Consider the following 20,744-nt stretch of genomic DNA (forward strand, 5'->3'; position numbering starts at 1 on the left):
AGGATCTTACAGGCTCTATCTGCAGCCAGAGATTCCATATGAGCACCAGAACCATGGACATCTGCACTTTAATTTTCCATCGGTACCTTCAACTCCACACATCTCCAAACTGAACTCACTCCCCTCCACCCATAATCTAGTCCTTTCTCCCCGCAATTACTTTAATAGGCGACACACAAAATATTCCTTGGGCAACCCCATGGCCTCAATTATTGGTCTACTTTACTTTCTAGATCTCTCTAAAATCTGACTGCTATTTTCCATCTCCATGGCCCATTTAGGGCTCACCTGGATTACCCACAGTTTCTAGCTGCCTCTCCACTTCCAATCTTCTCTACAGCCCATTCTTCACAGTAAAAATGAGCTTTTGAAAAGGAAACTCTCCAAGCCCATTCTGCTTAAAATTCTTCAGGGGCTCCTTGTTGCCCTGAGTGTAAGCCCCAAACCCTTTAATACAATTTGCAAGAAACTCTGCTTGAAAAGAACCCCACCCAATTCTCCAGCTTAGTGCTGTCCTACTCCAGTTTAGCCAAACTGAACTTTTCAGGTCCTGAAATACATATTCTATTCTCTCTCATTTTGGGGCTTCTGTATATTTTAGTCTCTTTTCACTCTTTGCCTGGACCACTGCTTTAGCTCCCTGACCATCAGAGTGTGGGGTGAGACCCTTTCCTAGGTGTTCCTACTGTATTCTGAGTCAAGCCCTATCACAGCACTCACCATTCTCACTCACTGCCGTTATCTCCAGTGCCTGCACACAGTGTATTTTCAATGAATTTAAATGATTAAGTCTCAATGAGGAAGAAAAAAAGAAATTCATTTGAAAACTTTTTCAATTTTCTAATTTAATAGAAATAACCAAAACAATGTGGCTTTCAAACAAGGCTTTGAACTAATCTAATACAACTTCTACAACACATTCCAGGGCATTATAACAAGAAATATTTACAGGCAGCTAATGTATTAAATAACCATGAAAAGAAAATCTTGCTTTTATTACACACCAGCAAAAAACACAGGAACGGAACAATTAGAAACTGCAACCTTGTTTTAAAAAATTAAATATGATTATTTAGAGAATACAATACCACAGAAACAGCACTTTTTCTTTAAGAATCATACTGAAGGGTAGTTAACTATGTGCAAAAATAATAGTAGTTGTGGTAGTAGTAGTAGTAGTAGTAGTAATAATAAAAATGAGGGGAGGAGACCAGCTGAAATCCTGGAAGCAAGGAAGCAGTAAGGCTGTGAATTTAACCCTTGTGTGTGTCAGTATTTCTACACAGAACATTAACAGGCTTTCAGACTGCACAGATCTTTTTTATAGGCTTATGTACATCTTTTGCTGTGATCTAAAACATAGTAAACGCCCACACTTTCCAGACCAGGAGCAGACATGCACTTTGTTCTTAAGATTGAAATTTAGGCTGCACTTGAAAGGGAATATTGCAGTGGCACTTAGAAAATCTTTTCTGTGCCTTCCCACATACAAATCTGGGAATTTAAAAGAACAGCATTTTTAATTTTAGAGATCACTTGCTAGAAAAGGGCTGAACTTAATTTTGTACATTCTGTAGTTTGATTATGACAAATATACCCAAGTGGATTTTTTAAAGATAATTTTGTTTCTCCGATACAATAAAAAATATATATAAAAGACCACAAAGGCAAACACAAGGAACTAAGACTGAAGAAATGCTATACATGCATTTTGACCAAGTAAAAGAAACCGTATATCCCAGAGTACATGTTGAAATCTGAAATGTCTATGTAAACTGAGGCATATAAATTTTTTCCTTAAAAAAGTACCTTCAGGTTTTTTACTCAAACACCTACTTTTAAAAAAATATGCAACTTTCCCCAATTTTGAAAATAAAATGCCACAATATATTGTCATTAGCTCCAGCATACATTTAATTTTCTTAATTTTTAAAAGCTAGACTGGGTGATATGCATACAAACTTTCCTATAAAATCACCATCCAGGAGGATTATGACGTGCTTAGGCAACAGGCTTAAAGCAGTGTTATTGCTTTATCAAGGAGGAGAGGACTACGAGAGAAATAAAACGTCTAAATCCGATACATGATCAAACTGTAATACACCTTGAAAATCTTGGATTGATCCCCTTCAGCAGATTATTATTAATACAGATGGTATGATTTAAGAACCTGATTGTTTCAATTAGGAGAGACGGGGTAGATTTTATAAAGCTACTCACTGATCTAATGCTGATTATACAAATAAGCAATGCTAACAAGAAGTGAGATTTTCATACTTCATGTGTTATATGTGAGCAGAAGTAGGTAAGGAACTTAAAAGTTAAAAGGTAAAGGGAGAGGGAGCCACAGCATCTACTCCCATTTTGGATATTGAGAGACTGTTTAATAACATATGGTAGGTCACAATCCAAGGGCATTGTCAGAAGACCTAAATCTATTAACTTATTAACACTAATCACTAATAATTACAAGGCAGGATACCTGCTGAGGTAATTGATAAATCTACAATTTGCACACTATAAATCTTTTGCTTCTATTTAAAAACATTATTTCTTTGTATTAACGAAAAGTTTTAAAAACTGTTACAACAAAAAGTGAGAATTAACTGACTTTAAAACTTATTTAAAATTCCTTTATATAAGAAATAGAAGTCAGAAAGTACCTTGTCGATTCCAAAAAGGATAATTTCAACAATGGATCCAATGCCTGGTCATTTCTCTGTGGTTGTGATTTGATATTTCTATACAGAGCATGACCTACAATCTAAACATGGAACACGCACATGCTTCACCTTGCAAAGCAATTCCTGCAGTGAATCAGCTCAGCTCAGTGTTAAAATATACAAATTTAGGCCCGCGGCACATTTTGTTCTTGGTGTTCTCATAGGAGAAAGAAACTGAAATGTGGTGAAAACTTCGCAAGCTTTTAAGGAAACATCAACATCGGAATCTAAAACACTGCCTTTTCAGGAAGACACAAATGCGAGAGTGTCACAACCAACAGGAACTGATATTCAATGTTTGTCTTTTTAAAACATATAGGAAAGTACATAAGATTTCTGAATATCAATTTAAGTTTTTATACTTTTGAACAGTTATATTAGAGCTAAACAGATCAGCTTAGAAACAGCGATCAGTGTGCAAGAAGAAAGCTTTAAATTAAATCTAAAGTGACCACCTTTATTTAATGGTGAGTTATTGATAACTATTAATGGTAATTCCTCAGCAGTGTGAATTATCTTCTGTTAACAGAAATGGAGCCTATTAAATGCTGACAATAAAGTGGCTTTTTAAGAACCAATCTTAAAATAAAACAAAGGGGGAAAAAAACCATCTAACACGGAAATGTCTTTAAGGGAACATATTATCTTTTAAGGCCCCAAATATTGAGAAATAAATATTTACTTAAAATTTTGTTTCTTCCGCCATTGGTATAAACTATATATGACTTACTAAGAGTCATGAAAGAAAAAAGTATAAAATATTAGACAAAGTGAGCTATGCTGCTAACTCATCACTTTTCAAAAATGTGCCTTTATGTACATCCCCTGATAATGAAATCACAAATACTGTAAGAAACAGGGACATGAGCACAGATAAAAGAATTTTTAAACAATTTTTTCCCTCTTCTAAGAAAACTCTTCTTTGAAATTTGAGTGAAATGACAAAACAGTTTGGAATATTTTTAATTTAACAACAAAACTGAAAGAAAAGCCAGAAGGAAGCTAGAGAATGAAGTCAATGGCAATAACAAAATTAGTGCTTTTTAAATACACCATCAGGCCTGAATGGTATTCATGTTACCCCACCACTTGTTAAGAAAAGAAAAACAACCCAAAGGAGTTTGCATAATAATTTCTTTAGAGCACTTTATTTTATTCAATATGCACTAAAAAATATTTACCTCTTAGACAATTATGTCAAATAACTTTTTCTGAATAATCTGTCTGAGCTGCTTAAGCTGGATTTTTTAAAAGGCAAATGACTTGCCACAAATCTGCTGATGTCTGAAAAATATCTAATGGAAAGTCTTCTATTTTGGTCACTTTATATTCTAATGTGTCCATACAAAAGTAGGACTAAAATTTTTAATCCAGCAAAAGAGAAGCCTGTACAGTCTAGAACACACATCTTAGATATGAGCATCACAATGAAGGGAAGGAAAATGAAACAGAGCCAAGGTGGTTTATCTGCCTCGGGTGCTGAAATCAGGGTGTAAAGGTGGGTTTACTCCAGTAACCATTCAAGTGGGGATTGGCTCATTTTCAGGATTTACTTACAGGTCTCTTCTATGTCCTTTACGCCCCCAGTCCATGCAATGTCCCACTTGGTGGACAGATGAGTAATCTAACCCCACCGGGTTTATTTCAATATTTTGATATTTTAATAATAAGCTGCTTCTGAAGATTTTCTGAGAAGTCTGTTCTCTATTAAAATAAGATAGAACCTCAAAATATGAATGTGAACATTAGAAATAGACAGCATATATTACAAATCCATTCTTGATAGGAACATTAGTAAGAATACACATTAGCTTAAAAAACAGGCTCAGCAAATGTTGCTGATCTGCCAGAAGTTTTAGTTCACTATTTACAAATAAGACAAAGTGAAATACAGAAAATTTTACACATTTGGTAGTTGACAGATTAATGTTTGCCAATAGTGGTCTATCAGAAAACTGATATGAAGGAAGACTGGATAAGAGCCAGTTGTCACCTTCTCAATCAAATTTAAATACACAGACTAGGTAAATGGTGAAACAAACATTCTGCCTTTCATGGGAATAACTGTATGATCCAACGATCTGGCTGAGAGGCGCAATTCTGTGGAAGTGTTTTCTGGAAATGATTCCTATAATTATATGATCTGCTACTGGAAAGTTACCATATTTATTTCAGTAGACTGTTAAAGTTGATTAAATGATCATCAATGGTAACGTTTTCTAGACTCCAAGTATGAACAAAAAATAAAACTATTGTTGAGTTCTTTAAACCAATATAAAACTAAGGCCCAACAGCATCAAAATGAGAAAATAAAAAATGGAATCTGAACTTTAACTACAAAACAAGCCAGTGTGTGTGTGTGTGTGTGTGTGTGTGTGTGTGTGTGTGTGTGTGTGTGGAGGGGGGGGCATCAAAGTTGTTTAATAGCTGTGTGCTGTGGTCCACAGAGACAATCTATCAAGCAACATGACCTTCAAGTATTTACTTGCACACCCAGTATTCTGCACCAATCAATCAATACCACATAATCATCAATATCTGCCAGCTCTAACAGTCAAAACTCTTCTCTTTAGTAACAGAAATCTTCAAAGCATTTCACTGCTGCTTCTCATTTTTACTTTCAATGGTGCAAACAGAGTTCTCTCCCCCTTTCTTGACAAGAATGTGTTTTCTGTCCATTGTTTCAATCTAATACTGTGTAAGCTATCAGCTTCTTCAAGGAGGTGCCCACTGTAGGCAGAATATTCCGGCAACACTTAAATAAAAGTGTATTCTCTTTTCTTTCTTTCTTTAAACAATTGATTTGAGTTCACGTCTCTTTACTTTATATGTATTGGTCTGTCATCTGACTTTAGGCGTTTCCTGCGGGGCTGTATAAAGTCTTCATCAGAGTCCTCAGTTACCTCACCGTCATCTTCTTCCTGCTCAAACTCGGGCAAAGGTGCGAAGGTCCTGTCTGAGTAGATCTCTGTGAGTTTATCTTCAAAGTACAATGCAACTGCTTTCCCTGCCTGAGCTACTTCTGAATCAGCCTGCAAGCAAAAGATAGGAATATTCACCTATTGGTAATACATATTCCTTCACCAAGTTTGCATGGTCTGAAAAGCTTACCTTCAAATTAATCTCTTGTGTTTCTGCATAAACTTGAACAACTCTCATCATCTAAAAAGGATACCAGAGTCAAAAAAAAAAAGGGAAATTATAATCCTTTCTAAAGTTATAAAACTGCATAGGATTGGCGACAAAAGTCAGCCATACTAGGGAGAACAGGTTATAAGTGTTATGACCAGATTATAAGTGCTTTCTAAAGCTCTACAGAACATGGAACCACTTCCTTTACAAAGTTCTATTACTAAAGTTACTGTGAAACCTCAATAACTGCCTCAAATTCTGAATTACTGAGGTCAATGAATAGAAATTGGTCTGAATACATCAATCTATTTAAGAGAATATATCTGTGACATGAATAATGTAAGAAATGTTGCTTTTAAAAACCTGCTCAACTTCCAACAAACCACTTCACCGGAACGCCATCTGTACGGCAATTTGTTAATCATAAATTATTTAACTATTACTAAAGCAGATAAAATGGAACTTCTATCTGGCAAATGTTAGCCATAGCTCATAGAAGCATATTTATTTGAAAGAATCTAAGTGGATTAGAAAATAAGAGAAACTTGGCACTGTATTAATTTAACTTGGCACAGTGCTATTAAAGCAACTAGACTTTTCACCTAGTTAAGAACTTTTTAAAAGTTTTTACAAAGTCACCTGGATGCTTCCAGAGCCAGCTAGAAGTACCTTTTAAATTAGTCAGCATCATTTATTTGAGTAACAGTCATATGGCACCCGATTGTCACGAGCAATGGAGAGGAGCTAGAGCGTTGCAGCAGCCTTCCTAAAGGCTCTGCCTTCTCATCCAGTCCCACTTTCTCCTCCGGGGAGAAGGAAACGCTCCCGTAACAGGAGGCGGGACTCGGCCCGAAGACACCGAGTGACTTCCCTGAGGGAGGCGTATATATCACATCTCTTTCCAAGGTGTGGCTAACAAGCCCTTATCCTCATAAAAATACACAACCAAAGTTAATGAAAGTCACATTGCTGAGATCCAAAAACAACATTATATACTCTGGGCTACTATTCAAAATGAGTCACCAGAGGTTAGTTTGTAATTTTAAGGTTCTACATTTCTATGGTCAACAAGGAAATCAAAGGACGCCGTTAAAAGCGCGTTTCCTAAATGTACCCAAAGTGTAGGCTTTTATAACTGTTTCCCACAAAATATACTTCACTATAGACTACTTTCTATATTTATCTCAATCCTTAATTTGTCAGGAAGGCATATTTAATAATATTCCTAATTTGTTATATTTAAGTATATACTTCAAATTATACATAGTAAACTTTCTTCTTTGAAGCTGTGGATGAAAATTTTACTTTTGACAGAATTGAAGCACAAAAATTTTTTTTAAATCAGATTAGAAAAATTACTTGGTAGGAAAAGCAAATCCAAACAATAAAACAAGCAAACAAACAAAAACTAATAATTCAAGACTCTATAGTTTGGAAGCTAACATACTTCATTAAACCTTTCACAGTTCTTGAAGATCAAACGGACGTCAGCCACAAAGTCATCTGGGACTTGGTAGTGTTGGGAATGTTTTTTCTGAAGCTTCTTTTTCACGGTGGATAAATCCATTGGTTTCTTTATAATTTTATAGTAGTTTGGTATCTTAAAAAAACAAAAACAAATACAGCTAGGTAAGGATTCTCCCCAAATGTCAAGCTGTTTATTTGAAAATCCATAGCATATTAATTTTAGGGGGAAAAATGTATTAATTACTGAGCCAGCTGCTTGCAATTTTGGGTATAGCGAATATACTTTAAATCTTTGGCTCCAATCATATCATGAAAATCAAATCATGTTCAGAATATGTGGCAGTATCCATGTTAGTGAAGGCCTCAAAGTTCTATCTTTAATAAGTAGATTTGGAAAGAAAGCAAACAGCAAGGATAGTCAGTCATACATCAGAATTGTATGATACCTGAAGAGGTTATTTTCAAATAGGAAAGGAAGAAAAACGGTTATAAAATGTACTGTCATTAGAATATTGTATCTTTTAAAGGACGTAACTTTCTGTCACAAGGTACTCTGGACATAGCAATAGAGGAAGAAAGATTGTAATAACTACCCCCTCCCAATTTTTATTAACTATTTAGTGATCATGCTGGGAAGTTCTGGCCCCAACTCTTGGCCAAAAATTTGTATCCTTGGGAAATAACTGAACATAGAGAAGCTATTTCAACAGTTCATGAAAAATATTTGAAAGTCATTTTCTATTGTAAAGTCCCTGAACTTAAAGATATGACAGACTTCCTAGTATCAGATGATTACTATTTGCACAAAACTCCTTGTGTCTAGACCTTTTGTGCTTTAAACTCATTTTTTAACTTACTCAGTATACAAATCTACTATTCAATAATCTATATGCATCTGGTATTCAATAATATCTTAATTCAATAACTGATGGCTAACTTGTCAAATGTGTGTAGCACAGTATCATACCATTTATGACACACTGAGGACCTTTTATATTCCTTTTGCTATAGGACTTCAGAGCCTTTATTCCTTACAAAATTCCACTTTAAGTTAAACAAAGAGCACTGACTTGCAAAATATTCCCAGTCTTCTTAATCTTGACTTTTCATGAAAGGGAGCTTAGGAAGGCAGAGTCGGTGTAAAAGGTTCAATTTTACACATTTATTCAAATTAATACTTACATAGATTGTTTTCTCCCCAACATACTGAGCCTAGAATCATAAAACTAGAATCTTAGAAATAATTTAGTCTAATACTCCCACTGCACACTTTAAAAAGGGCAAAAAATTATGCAGTTTTCCCAGTTATAAGGATGGCTAATGGCAGAAGTAAGAGAAGAAGCTGTCTTCTGACTCTGAGGTTCAAGACTCTTTCCATTACACCTGTCATCCCTTACGTCCATCTTAAAAGTAAAACAGGACATGGAAATCAAATTCACTAAGTTCTCATCACAGCAACAAAATCTTTAAAAACAAACTCCAATTTTAACAGGCAAATCTCACATCCATTTGGCCCTACTAAAATCTCTGATTAATAAGTAATACTTAAAATGTTATTAGGTACTATGCTAAAACTTTTTACACAAGCTTCCATGTATCTCCCTTGAAAAACCCAAGGAGGGAAGAAATAGTATTAGGAAAGAAAACCTAAGCCTTGGGGAGGTTGAGGCTATTCAAGAAGCCTGAGTTTTAACACAAGGAGCCTAACTTCTTTACCAGGGTGGTACTAAGGTAAACAACTCACCGAAGCAGGGACTGGCTCCTGGAATTCAATACTTAACTCATGACAATAGAGGTAAAGCAGAAGACGTTCACATTTCTGGCCCAAAAAAAGAAGAGAAAACCCCTAATAAGTTTTTTTGTCTAGTAAGATATTCTTGAGAATAACAACTTCATGACTATAAAGTATTATTACAACTTGAACATAAGCCTCCTACATACTAGCTCTCCAACTAAACATACACCTGAAGAAAACCCGCCTTGTTTCCCATTTAGCTTTGAAACGATCTTCTGGTTCTACTTTAAATGAACTTATCAAAGACAGAGTGCCTCTATTCTTATCTGATAACAAAGGTAATTTATCTACAATTAACTCAACTATTTATACACATGGAGAGGAACACAGAGCAATGTAGAGCATTCTGTACAACAATTATCGCTGTTGCTCCTTGTTGTAATTCCCTGCAGGAGGCTGGACATTTCTTACTATTCCCTGCTTTGAAATGATTCCACTCAGGGTCAAAATTAAATAAATACTATCCCTGTCTTCTCAATCCAACTCTAGAATATTTTCACACAATCAGAAATAAATTGAAATGCATTTTACGTTGTTTTCATTTGCTTAAACTTCTTTCAATATTAAGCTTGTATATTCTAAACATATACCTTCTCTTCGTAGATAGTGGAAGAGGGATTTTGTTAAATATATACACTGGACTAGAACCAAACATAATTTAACCACAGAACTGTATGAAACATATTTTGTCTTTGAAGATCAGACTATGGACCACATAAGCACAAATTCAACTGAAGTGAGGAGAGGATTTTAGATTCCATTTTCAATATAATGAGAAGCTATTAGAGGATGTTAAGCAAGTAACAGCCTTGTTGACATTTTTTAGAAGAATGCTATGAACAATACAGAAAATGGACTGCAAGGGGCAAGAGTAGAGTCAGGGAGTCCAGTGAAGAGATGGCTACAGTAGTGCAGATGACAGACTATGGTGACTATCTCGGACAGCAATGATTGGGCCAAGTAAGAACACAGTATTAGAATCATTCCCGATTCTTTTCTTTCTCACCGATTTCTGGCTTGAGCAACAGAGATAAATGGTGGTACCATTTAATGATGTGAAACACGGAGGAGAAGTGCAGTTGCTATTTGCCTGTTTATCCCTTTTGCTTTTTGAAGAATGGGATTAAAAACCAGGATTTTGGTTGAGATATGTTAGGTAGGAGAAAACTGAATATAAGTGTCTAGAGCTGAGGGCTAGAGAGAAAGATTTCAGAAGTCATCAATATACCATCAGATGGGAAGGTTAAAAAATGAAAATGTATCAGGTTACATGTATATCACACTTAAAAAAATGTATAGCCAGACAACTCCAGCATTCCTAATAATACATAAACTTACTGACACTCACCCTCTGGTCCACAGGGCTTAACCCCTGGGCAGTTTTCCCCTTCTTACTGTGTTGCAAATTGTCGCAATCATACTCAACTTCTGGTTTCCCAATATCTCTGCAAAACGTACATATCCAGTCCCCACTAAAGAGGAAAACAGGCAATGAGTCCATGTAATTTTAACAAAACCCACTCTAGGGAAGCTAATTCCCTAGAGGTTAAGACTCTAATTTGTCTGGGGTTTGTTGGGGGGGGGGGGAGCTACTCTTGTCAAATCTCGTAAAGTGAATTTGCATGATAAAAACTTCCCAAAACTTTCCCAGTCGCCATCAGTTGATTACCTTCTGGAAGGCAATAGAAAACCAGTATCTTGGCATTCGAAAGAGGTCTTCTCATAGTCCAAAGCTGATGATCAGTACTTGCAGCATAAGACCAACTCTCAGACCCCAGTAATCACAATGACCCCATATTCATGAACAAGGAAAGAATACAGGATGTGAAATTCCTCAGGTATCCTGTACTGTTCCAGCATATATTAAACATGCCAAAATAAAACAATTGTTTTTTCATGGCCAGTCAACAGCCTAGAATACACACACACTCTCTCTCTGTCTCTCTCTCTCTCTCACACACACACACACACACACACCCCCTACCCACAAATACAAGCCCACGCAGATACTCCCTATCTTTTAAATCTGCTCAGTCTATAGCTTGTTTACATAAAATTTTCTATCAAACCATAAACTCCACTGACTCATTCGTATTCATTCTTCTCCTCTCCTTTACCATATATAAATAAATTCTAAGTCTAGAGACTATATTAATGTGTGTCAACAGTTTCGATTCCTTCCAAAGCATCTGCCTCTGAAAGCAGTAGCAAAATTCTAACGTTCCAGCAGATGTTACTATTCAAAGGACGGACAAATATAAAAAGTCTTCATTTCAAAACCAAAATGCCAATACTTTCCTTTTCTAAAAGAGTAAAGAAAAAGAATGCCCTTATTGCATCCCTGGCAAATGACTATGCCTCCTAAGATTTAGGTAAGAATTACTATTCTTCAGAAAAATATTCTGGCACTGTTGCTATATCTACCACTTTTCTAAGCCAAAAGGTTGAATTTTTCAAAAAAGGTAGCATTATTCAACTAAAATCATTGTTTCTCAGAAATTTAAGAGGAAATGTAAAATTTTTATCTATAAAAAGAAAAGAAGGTGGTTTTTCCCAACACTGATTTACTGTCACTTAAAAAGAAATCTAGGTCTAAGGGTTGAGAAAGGGGGAAGGCAGAAAGAAGTATGATGCTACTATTTTATGGTTTCTGAAATCAACTTAAGTTGAAATTGTGTGAAAATAAAATGTTAAATGGAAAGAAGAAAAAGAGCTCTTCTAAAACAAACTCTACCACTTGTAGATGTAGACAGTAATCCCTGAAAATTTGTGAACTGCCTGAAGTAACTAAGTTAGTTCACTACAGAGCTGTAGCTAGACTACAACTCTAACCCAGCACAGCACATCTGTTCCACTGCATTAGCTGGTTTCTCAGCTTTCCATGGGTGCTCACTCAATAGTGAACATTTTAATGCTTGAAACCAGATTTAGATGCCATGGGGGTCAAACACTCTGAGGACAATGCTCTTTCTTTTATCCTCCAAATTATTCACTTTTAAATAAGTAATTCAGTAACTGTCTAGTCCAAGGTTAATGACCGAAAAACATTCCAACTAGGTCAAAGGAAACGTCTGAGAAATCTGCACACAGTGCTTCAGGCAGGCAGTACCAGTAACTGCTTCCAGTGGTCAAGAGGAAGCTATTTCTAAAAAAATTCAAGACACTGAAGGTGTTTTTACAAGGTGTTTTTTCTTTAAAATGCCTTCTGAGAGCTTTTATATATTAAAAAAGTTTGGGTAAGATCCAGTAGAGTTGCCATAAAACTAAGTAGTATTCATAAATAAATCATAATTGTAGACCCTACTAAAATTGATGACAGATTTTAAAAATTTGACTTCAAGAGGAAATCTACTTTCTCCAACACTGTCCAGACCCTTGGCCTTTATAATTTAAGAGTTTTATCTAATTTGTTTACATTACGTATGAACTGAAGGCTAGGAAATAATCTATTTTTTATTATTAATGCACTACTTAGATCTTGGACATTTTATTGTTCAGCTATTGGTTTCTCTACAAGGTAATACCAAAGGAACAACAGGCCCGTTTTACAGAAACACTACGTATGCATTAGTTAAGAAGGCCATCTGTCCTGAGTAGCTTTCTGGGGTATTTTTAGCTTATAAAAGTAAACAACAGCAAAATCAATTCTTCTACTGGTACCTTGGAAAGCTAAGAAGTGTCGGAACATGACAAGTTAGATGGAAGACCTTTGGACATTTTTCACAGCACAGGAGATCGCCTCCGTTCTGGCAGACGGCACACCAGTCTTCGTTCGGATCATCGTCTTTGCTGCCGCCATCTCCTCCCATCCTTGCCGACCTGTGCATGAGGCTTCGGACTGAGGACTTTCCATTAACAAGGCTGCTGAGCCCTGACTGTTTGCAGCTTTCATTAGTATCTGTAGGCTCAGTTTTCACATGGTTTTCCAGGCCTGGTAATGCATCCAACTCACTCTCTAGATGCAGATTGGTTGAGAGAGGTGGTGTCAAACTACCCTCAGGACTGCTCAACTAAAACAAAACAAGGACAAATTCTTGAAGAATCATTTAATCACTGTTTGTAGTGTGTGTGTGTGTGTGCGTGTGTGTAAAACTTATGTCAAAATGTATACATAAAGGAATAAAATTAGCTCCAAAATTATTTAGGCATGTTAATTTATTATTGTAGGGAGCAGTCTCTGTAATACTGGTTCATTCAGATAGTAAGGAAATTAATTTAACAGATAAGCACACTGACCAGGAAGTGAACACAGGGTTAAACTTTTCCTACAGAGAATTGACTTTAGTATGTTATTTTTCACTCAAGAACCCGCTGCATAGCTTTTTGCCGTTTTGGGGGGTACTTTCCAAACTAAGTTCTGAATGAAGAGGTGACACTGCTCCAAACCCAAGGCTGAATATGTTGATCTCTAAATCTACATATATTGCATTCAATGTATAGTAGCTCGAGCTGAAATTTCTATGTGCCAACCACAGAGATAATGAGACAGAAGCCTGGGCAGGAAGGAAAAGTCAAGATCAGAATCTCTAAACAAAGAAGAACTTGGGCCTTCTTTCATCCTGTATTATAAATTCTATAAAGTGCTCCATCTGGGAACTCTAAAATGGTTAATAATTCATAAGCTAAAGGCACTCTTCCCCCATCACAAAACTCTTTGGTTGTTCAACTTCTTTCATGTCAGCAGTCTTAATTCTGAATGTACAGGTCCAAGAAAATAGCCAAGGGTCATTTGTGGCCTGAGACTCAATGTGACTATTGAGATGATTAATAAATTCAAAATAAGGTAGAACCTGATTTAGAATCATGGCAAAAATACTGACCAGTTACAAACTAAAAGATAATTTGAAATGAATCCTTAGTATTAATTCTTTTCGGATTAATTACAGCTAACACTTTGAGACACTGAGTGAGAAAGAGAGATATCTGACTAGTACCAGGCATAAAAGTTCAAACACAAATAAATGTTTATAGAAGCACTATTCAGTCCAATACACTCAGAGATGGAAGAATCCCTGACAGACCCCAGTGGACTTTACCATGCAGGCGCTCCTCCTGCCATCCTCTGTCTTCTCTTGTTTCACAGCTCCTGAAAAGCTACATATTTCATCCTCAGTCCCAGGTTCTTGCTTGACCTTCACTTGGTCAGACTTGAAACTAAGACTTGCCTTCTCAGCAGTTCTTCCTGACGAACCACAGCTAATAAAAAACAACAAAGGCCACATATGCTGACTGTGTGGTATATATAAACTACACAGACAATTTATTAACTTTAAGATGATAAGGACACTTCATAATGTTGTTAAGAGGAGTGTGGTATAAACTTAGCTTCCAATTCTTAAAAATGTAGACGAAACTTTCAGAAGGCCTTAAAACACATTATGGTCTGAGGCACTTACACTAAATCACGTAAGAAGTCTAGTAAACAATCATTTTCCCTTCCCTCTATAGATGTAGTTTCAATTCTTCTCTACCCCCAAACATCTGAAGCAAATAACATCAACAGTGGGTCATGAATCCTCTCAAAGGAATTGCTAATTTAGTTTTTGAGGGTGGGGTTTGGGAAAAGAGGATAACAAACAGTAAACAACCTAGAATGTCCTTATTTGAAATTAATGTAATGATACATGACTAATCAGTTCATCTAGACCATGAAGCAAAACCACTGGCAGAGAAGTGAATAACTGGTAAGACTGTATTACTTCTAAGAATGAACACTTTTTTTTCACTCAATTTATACTTTCTTCTAAAAGCACCGATTATTAATTTAATAATATAATTAAAAAGTCAAGCAAGTGTTTAAAAGGACCAGTCTTCAAAATGCATGTGCACACACACATACAAAAATTCATCATGAATCTTTCTTGCATTACACTAAACTATTTAAACTAAAGAGAAAAAAATCAGTCAATATTATTGTGTTTTATCTTAAAACACACTCTCCCCCACCCACTCCCATTTCTTAGTTCTGTCCACAAAAAGGCATAAGAAACAATGAACAATTCAGTTGTAATAAGTATCCCTAGTACCTAGAAGACTGTCTCCAAGCACCATTTCCTCACTAACATGACCAGATTTCTTAAGAGAAATGGCTGATTCCAAGTCAAAGGCAGGAAATGTACAAGATGAACCTGGAACATCATTTCATAACAACAAACAAGGAAGCTGCTAGGGTTATAGCAAAAAAAAGGAAGGGCCAACTTTAAAAAGCTCTGTCAGGCCAAAGATAGAAAACTTTAAGCATCAATAAAAATAACACCTATAATGGTTTGGAAAATATAAAATGTTTATTTAAATATATGAGTTCATAAAGTTAAAAATAATAAAACTCACTGGTCACTCTTGGAGGGTGCTGGGAAATCAACTCAACAGGTAAATAAAGAGAATGAACTGATTCACTAAGCCTTTCCTATACCCAAATTGTTGATGAAAAAAGTTTCTCTTACAGAAATAGTTTGAAATAATAAGCAAAGAAGGAATAATACAATAATTTACATTTTTCAACCAGTAAAAAAAAAAAAAAAAAACTCAGATGATCATTAATGGTTGCTGTCACAAAACAAACAAACAAAAACCAACCAGACATTATGTGCCACTCATGGAAGTACACAGCACCACTACCCTTTCCCCCAAATCGACCCTGAATCTGATCAAACCTTCTGACTTAAATACTAATACAGAGAAAACAGCAGGCAGTGCATTCAAATGACAAAATGGGGGAAACGCTGAAGAAGAAATACTTCCTCAAATACACCGATTCTGACTTCAACATACCTACTGATGGCAAAGTAGAGAGCTTATCTGAATCTGCTTCAAAGAATCCTTTTTTTAAAAAAAGGCATTTATGGAAAAATTGGGAAATCTGAACATTAAATGGGTCTCTTCTGATATTAAAGAATTATCTGTTAAATTTTTCCTAGGTGATAATAGTTCTGTGGCTACAAAATTTGTAAATCCTTATCTTTTAAATGATATATTCTGAAACAGTCACAAGTAATTAAGATGTCCAAGATTTGTTTCAAATAATCCCGACAAAGAGGGAATGAGTGAGAGTACAGAAGAATTAAGACTGGCCAAAGCCCTGGCCGGTGTGGCTCAGTCGGTTGAGCACTGGACCAGTTTGATTTCCCATCAGGGCACATGCCTGGGTTGTAGGCTCAATCCCCAGTAGGCGGCATGCAAGAGGCAGCCGATTGATATTTCTCTCTCACATTGATGTTTCTCTCTCTCTCAAATCAATAAAAACATATTTTAAAAAAAAAAGACTGGCCATAACTTGGTAATTAATTGTTGAAGCTGGGTTGTAAGTATATGAGTTCACTATATATTCTACTTTTTAAAATATGTATTTAAAATATTTCTTAAAAAATAATAATAATAATACAGCTATTAATAATGTAATACTCACCTGCCTCGACTGCCAGTACTAGACGTACTAGGCGGTCTCACAGGGGTGTGAGAATTGGATAAACCTGCAAATAAGAAGTCAAAATGAATATCAACCCAGATAAGAATACTCAGAATTCTACCTACTAGCTACAGAATTCAAGATGATCATAATGCAATTTAGCTGTCCTGGCCCAGTAGCTCAGTTGGTTAGAACATTGTCCCCATATGCCAAGGTTGCCGGTTCGATCCCGGTCAGGGCACAGAAAAGAGTCAACCAATGAATGCATAAATACGTGGAACAACAAATCTCTCTCTCTCTCTCTCTCTGCCTCCCTCCCCCACTCCCTTCCTCTCTCCATCTAAATCAATCAATATATATACTTTTTAATTGTAATTTAGCAATTCTTGGAAATCAGACAGGCTTTGCCTTGAAGTCCAGTATGGCATTTGTAGTCAACCAGTTCCTCTCAGCTGAGCAACATTTTCAGAATCCTCCTCATAGCAATACTATCTAACCAATGAAAACTAAGCAGATCAAGAGAAAGCTATTTCCCATCTTGCCCCAAGTCATCTGGGATATATGCTACTTAGATTCCTATTATTTATTCTTTCTTTTAGAGTCCTAGAATAATTACATTAAACCTCAAAACTTATACAGCGCAAAACAACGTATTAATGATGCATGTCATGCAAAACCCACATTTAAATCTGAACTATGCTTACTCTGGAAACAATGAGGTGGTCTGTTTCAGTAGGAAAAATAACAAGAGTTTATACTAGAAAAATATATTCCATAACCACTCTGCACCATCAATCTGTGGGCAACTGCTTTAATCATTCATTCATGGTAAGAAGGTCAATAAAACTGGGTTTTGGAAGAGAGCTACATCTCTGGATTTAAATGGTCACATTTTACGTTTCCAATAAATTTAAGTTTTTGTTTTAAAATTACAATTTGAAAATTCACTTGCCTTTCCTCAACTCTTTTTTTAAAAAACAATTTTTCCACTTTCCGTTATTTTACAAAGTGTTTTAAACTTGAGTTGAAAGCAAAGAACTCTTCAACTGATGATCTACATCATAAAATATAAGACATGGAAAGTAAATGTAACTACAAATCCAGCAAGAAACATGACTAGAGCTGGGGGTGCAGGGAGGGGTACAATGGAGTTCTGAACAGGGTACACTGCAGATATAAACCAATATTACTTCAGTTAACTGAAGAATGCCTAAAGTATTTGAAGAAAAATAATTAGAAATAGCAATCAGGAAAATATGGTATGTTATGATATTGTTAATTTTGTGTGTCAACTTGGCTAGAATACAGTACTGAGCTGTTTTTCCAAACACCAGTCTAAATGTTATGAGGGTATTTTTTAGATGTGATTAAATCAGCAGATTTTGAGTAAAAGAGATCAACCTCCATAATGTGCATGGGCCTTATCCAATGAGCTTGAAGACCTTAAGAGAAAAGACTGGGATCACCAGAGGAAGAATTTTGCCTCTACACTCAAGGCTGCAACATCAGTTCTTCCCTGGGTCTCCAGCTGGGCAACCTGCCCTGCAGATTTCAGACCTGCCAGCCCTAACAATCACATGAGCTATTCCTTAACATCTCTCTCTCTCTCTCCCTTTACATGTACACACATCTCCCACTGATTTTATTTTTCTGAAGAACCTTGACTAATACATATACTGAGATACTTTTTGCAAAATGTTAAAGAAATGAGGCAGTACCTCAGTTGGTTTTACCTGATGATCCTGGAGAGAGAGCAGAGGGACCTGGAGAGGGATTCATGGTACTTGTAGGCTGTGGGGGTAGGTGACTGCCTGAGATGTATCTACTTAGTAGATTATCTAAACTACTTGAACCAGCATCTTCCAACTAAAGAGAAAAAAACAAAAAGATAAACTTGCTTTGATTAAACAGAGAAGTTATTAATTTCATTAGTACAATTTAAAAAATACCTCTCCTAACATCAGGGAAGCAATCAGATTAAAAGAATTTACTATGAATTAGTGATTTTGAAACAATATTGGAGTTACATTGAAGACTGCTAGTTTTAGTACATGCAACTTTTAAAAATTCAAATATATTCTACTCTGAAAATTTCAAAAAAAAGTTTTGCCTAAATTTAAAAACCACCACCAGAAAAATATACTCGAAGTCCCTAATTAAGACAAGGTTTTAAATCTTTCATTCAACTTAAATACAAACCTGTATGGGTGGAATATCTGGCAGCGATGGAAGGTTTTCTGGATTGGTAACTGAGGGTATTAGCTCTATTGCTGTAACAGATGGGCTGGTGGGACCTCGATTTGCACTTGCCATAGTAGCTGTAGTAGGGCTGGTGGGATTGATTGTGGTGTTGTGGACTGACACAACAGGAAAGGGTCCAGCATGTCCTGGGTTTGAGTGCTGTTAGGAAAGAAGATGCTATCATTACTTAATCAGCCAAGATATCCTAATATAAATATACTTTGACAATGATTTTTAATTTAAGGAAGGATACTCAAGTTAAGAGTCTGATACCTGTGGTTGAGAAACAAAGAAGTAAGCCCTCTCAAACTTATACAGAAGAACAATAATTCCAACCTAGCCTTTTCATTTTTCTCTTCATTTCTGTGTAGTATTTAGGAAAAAACAGACTAGGCAATAATTCTCAACCTGTCAGCCTCATGACGTGATCTCCTTCAGAACAAAGATGCATTAGGTAGATGATCTGGAAGCCCCCAAGTTTTCAAACAGAATTTCCTGAAACCCAGTTTTATCTACATTCCCCTTTGACTCTTTTATCTTTTTAAAAAGTAGTTGTGTAATTGTGTATTGTATAATTGATATGGAAACAACGGATCTACAAACAGAAATACGACATCAATTCCTAACTCTAATGCGTGCAACATCATCTCACTAATTTAGAGACGTGGATAATGATGAACAAAGATGATTATGTGTCTCATCGTGAGGGCTGTTATGAGGACCGTTTAAGATAATATAGACGGAAATCTTTGGGAAATAAATTACTATACACATATAAATCATTTGAAATATTGAAAAATTTTAAATTCTAACATTCAGGGATTTCTGTACGGACCCTAAAGTATAAGGGCACTAAGACAGTTGGTTAGTCTAATTCTGTAGCTTCCGCACTCTTCCAAAGGGTGTACCTGGCCCCCTACTAATACCTGAAGGCTCTGTAAGGGGTATGTGGATATGTGAACACTTCTAAGGAAATCAATGCCCAGATCCTTAACCTTCATATGTACTTTTTTCTAAAGAAAGCCCAATTTACCTAAGAATGTGCTGTAGTCTACAGGTTCTTTTTTCACTACTTCTTTCGCAATTCCCCTTCTCCACAAAAAAAAAAGAGCAAACCTCTGACCCACTCCTAATCTTATCTAGCACATTGCCCCAGGGTAACAAAGAAATAAAACAACATGAGAAACAAGCAAAGGTACAAAAGCTGTCACGTTGTTGATAAAGTGCCTGGCTCCAAAACCTGTGTAACATATCTTTAAGTGGTTTCTGATATTTGATGAGCAACAAAAATCAAGAAAGACCTGAAAAGCTGTCAACTGATAAGATTGTTAAAAGTTTTGATAGCTCATTGTGAGACTCAGCTTTGATAACTTAGAAAGTGCTCAAAGAATTAAGGAAAATTCTTCTAATTCCCAGACATATATTTTTGTGAACATTTCCCGAGCTTCACATGAAAACAAAAAACAAAAAAATAAGCTAATAATAAAAACTGATGTGAATTCTGACTTACTCTAACAATAAGTATACAAACATATATAGTTGAAAAGAGAAAAAGACTCCATTTATCTCATAAGGAAATGTAGATCTAAAAGAATTTCACCCTTTATGTTTCCTAATAGTCTTAAAACATGTAAATAAGTATGCTGTTTAAACAACTGTATAGGAATTATTGTAATACAAATCTGGTCCAAAAAAAGGTTTTAAAGTTTAATAATAGCCTTACTGTCACTGAAAATTTAAGAATTTTTAAATTAAAACAAACTTTTTTTCCCACAGAAAAATTGCAGTAGACTGATTTATAATTTTGTCTAACATAAATACACATCTTTTTATGATAAAATGCTACAGAGAAAGTAGTAGAAGAAAGATATTCAAGTCTCAGGGGAAAAGGGAGTGTGAAATTCTGACTTTCAAAAAGGAGCTTGCCATGGTATTTCGAACACCAATGGATTCATTTACCAGAATAAAATGTAAGGGTTTT

General features: G+C 35.7%; 1 protein-coding gene across 2 annotated transcripts in view; it reads right to left on the reverse strand.

Annotated features, from left to right (window-relative positions):
• Window positions 1–825: 825 nt before the first annotated feature.
• TRIM33 (tripartite motif containing 33) overlaps window positions 826–20,744 on the reverse strand; it is a 51,711-nt gene continuing 31,792 nt past the window's right edge. Inside the window, exons 11-20 of one of the 2 annotated variants that reach the window (XM_016223289.2) lie at window positions 18,722–18,922; window positions 18,256–18,388; window positions 16,523–16,586; window positions 14,154–14,313; window positions 12,778–13,127; window positions 10,466–10,589; window positions 9,067–9,141; window positions 7,303–7,455; window positions 5,835–5,885; window positions 826–5,755 (exon numbers count right to left, since the gene is read on the reverse strand). In XM_016223289.2, coding sequence (XP_016078775.2) covers window positions 5,543–5,755; window positions 5,835–5,885; window positions 7,303–7,455; window positions 9,067–9,141; window positions 10,466–10,589; window positions 12,778–13,127; window positions 14,154–14,313; window positions 16,523–16,586; window positions 18,256–18,388; window positions 18,722–18,922 — 1,524 coding nt within the window. In that variant the 3' untranslated portion in view covers window positions 826–5,542. The remainder of the gene's footprint in view (window positions 5,756–5,834; window positions 5,886–7,302; window positions 7,456–9,066; window positions 9,142–10,465; window positions 10,590–12,777; window positions 13,128–14,153; window positions 14,314–16,522; window positions 16,587–18,255; window positions 18,389–18,721; window positions 18,923–20,744) is intronic. The other variant, XM_087827656.1, reaches the window with a different exon arrangement.

This window comes from Miniopterus natalensis, chromosome 19 (assembly GCF_054644295.1).
Source record: "Miniopterus natalensis isolate mMinNat1 chromosome 19, mMinNat1.hap1, whole genome shotgun sequence".
NCBI classification, from domain to species: domain Eukaryota; kingdom Metazoa; phylum Chordata; class Mammalia; order Chiroptera; family Miniopteridae; genus Miniopterus; species Miniopterus natalensis.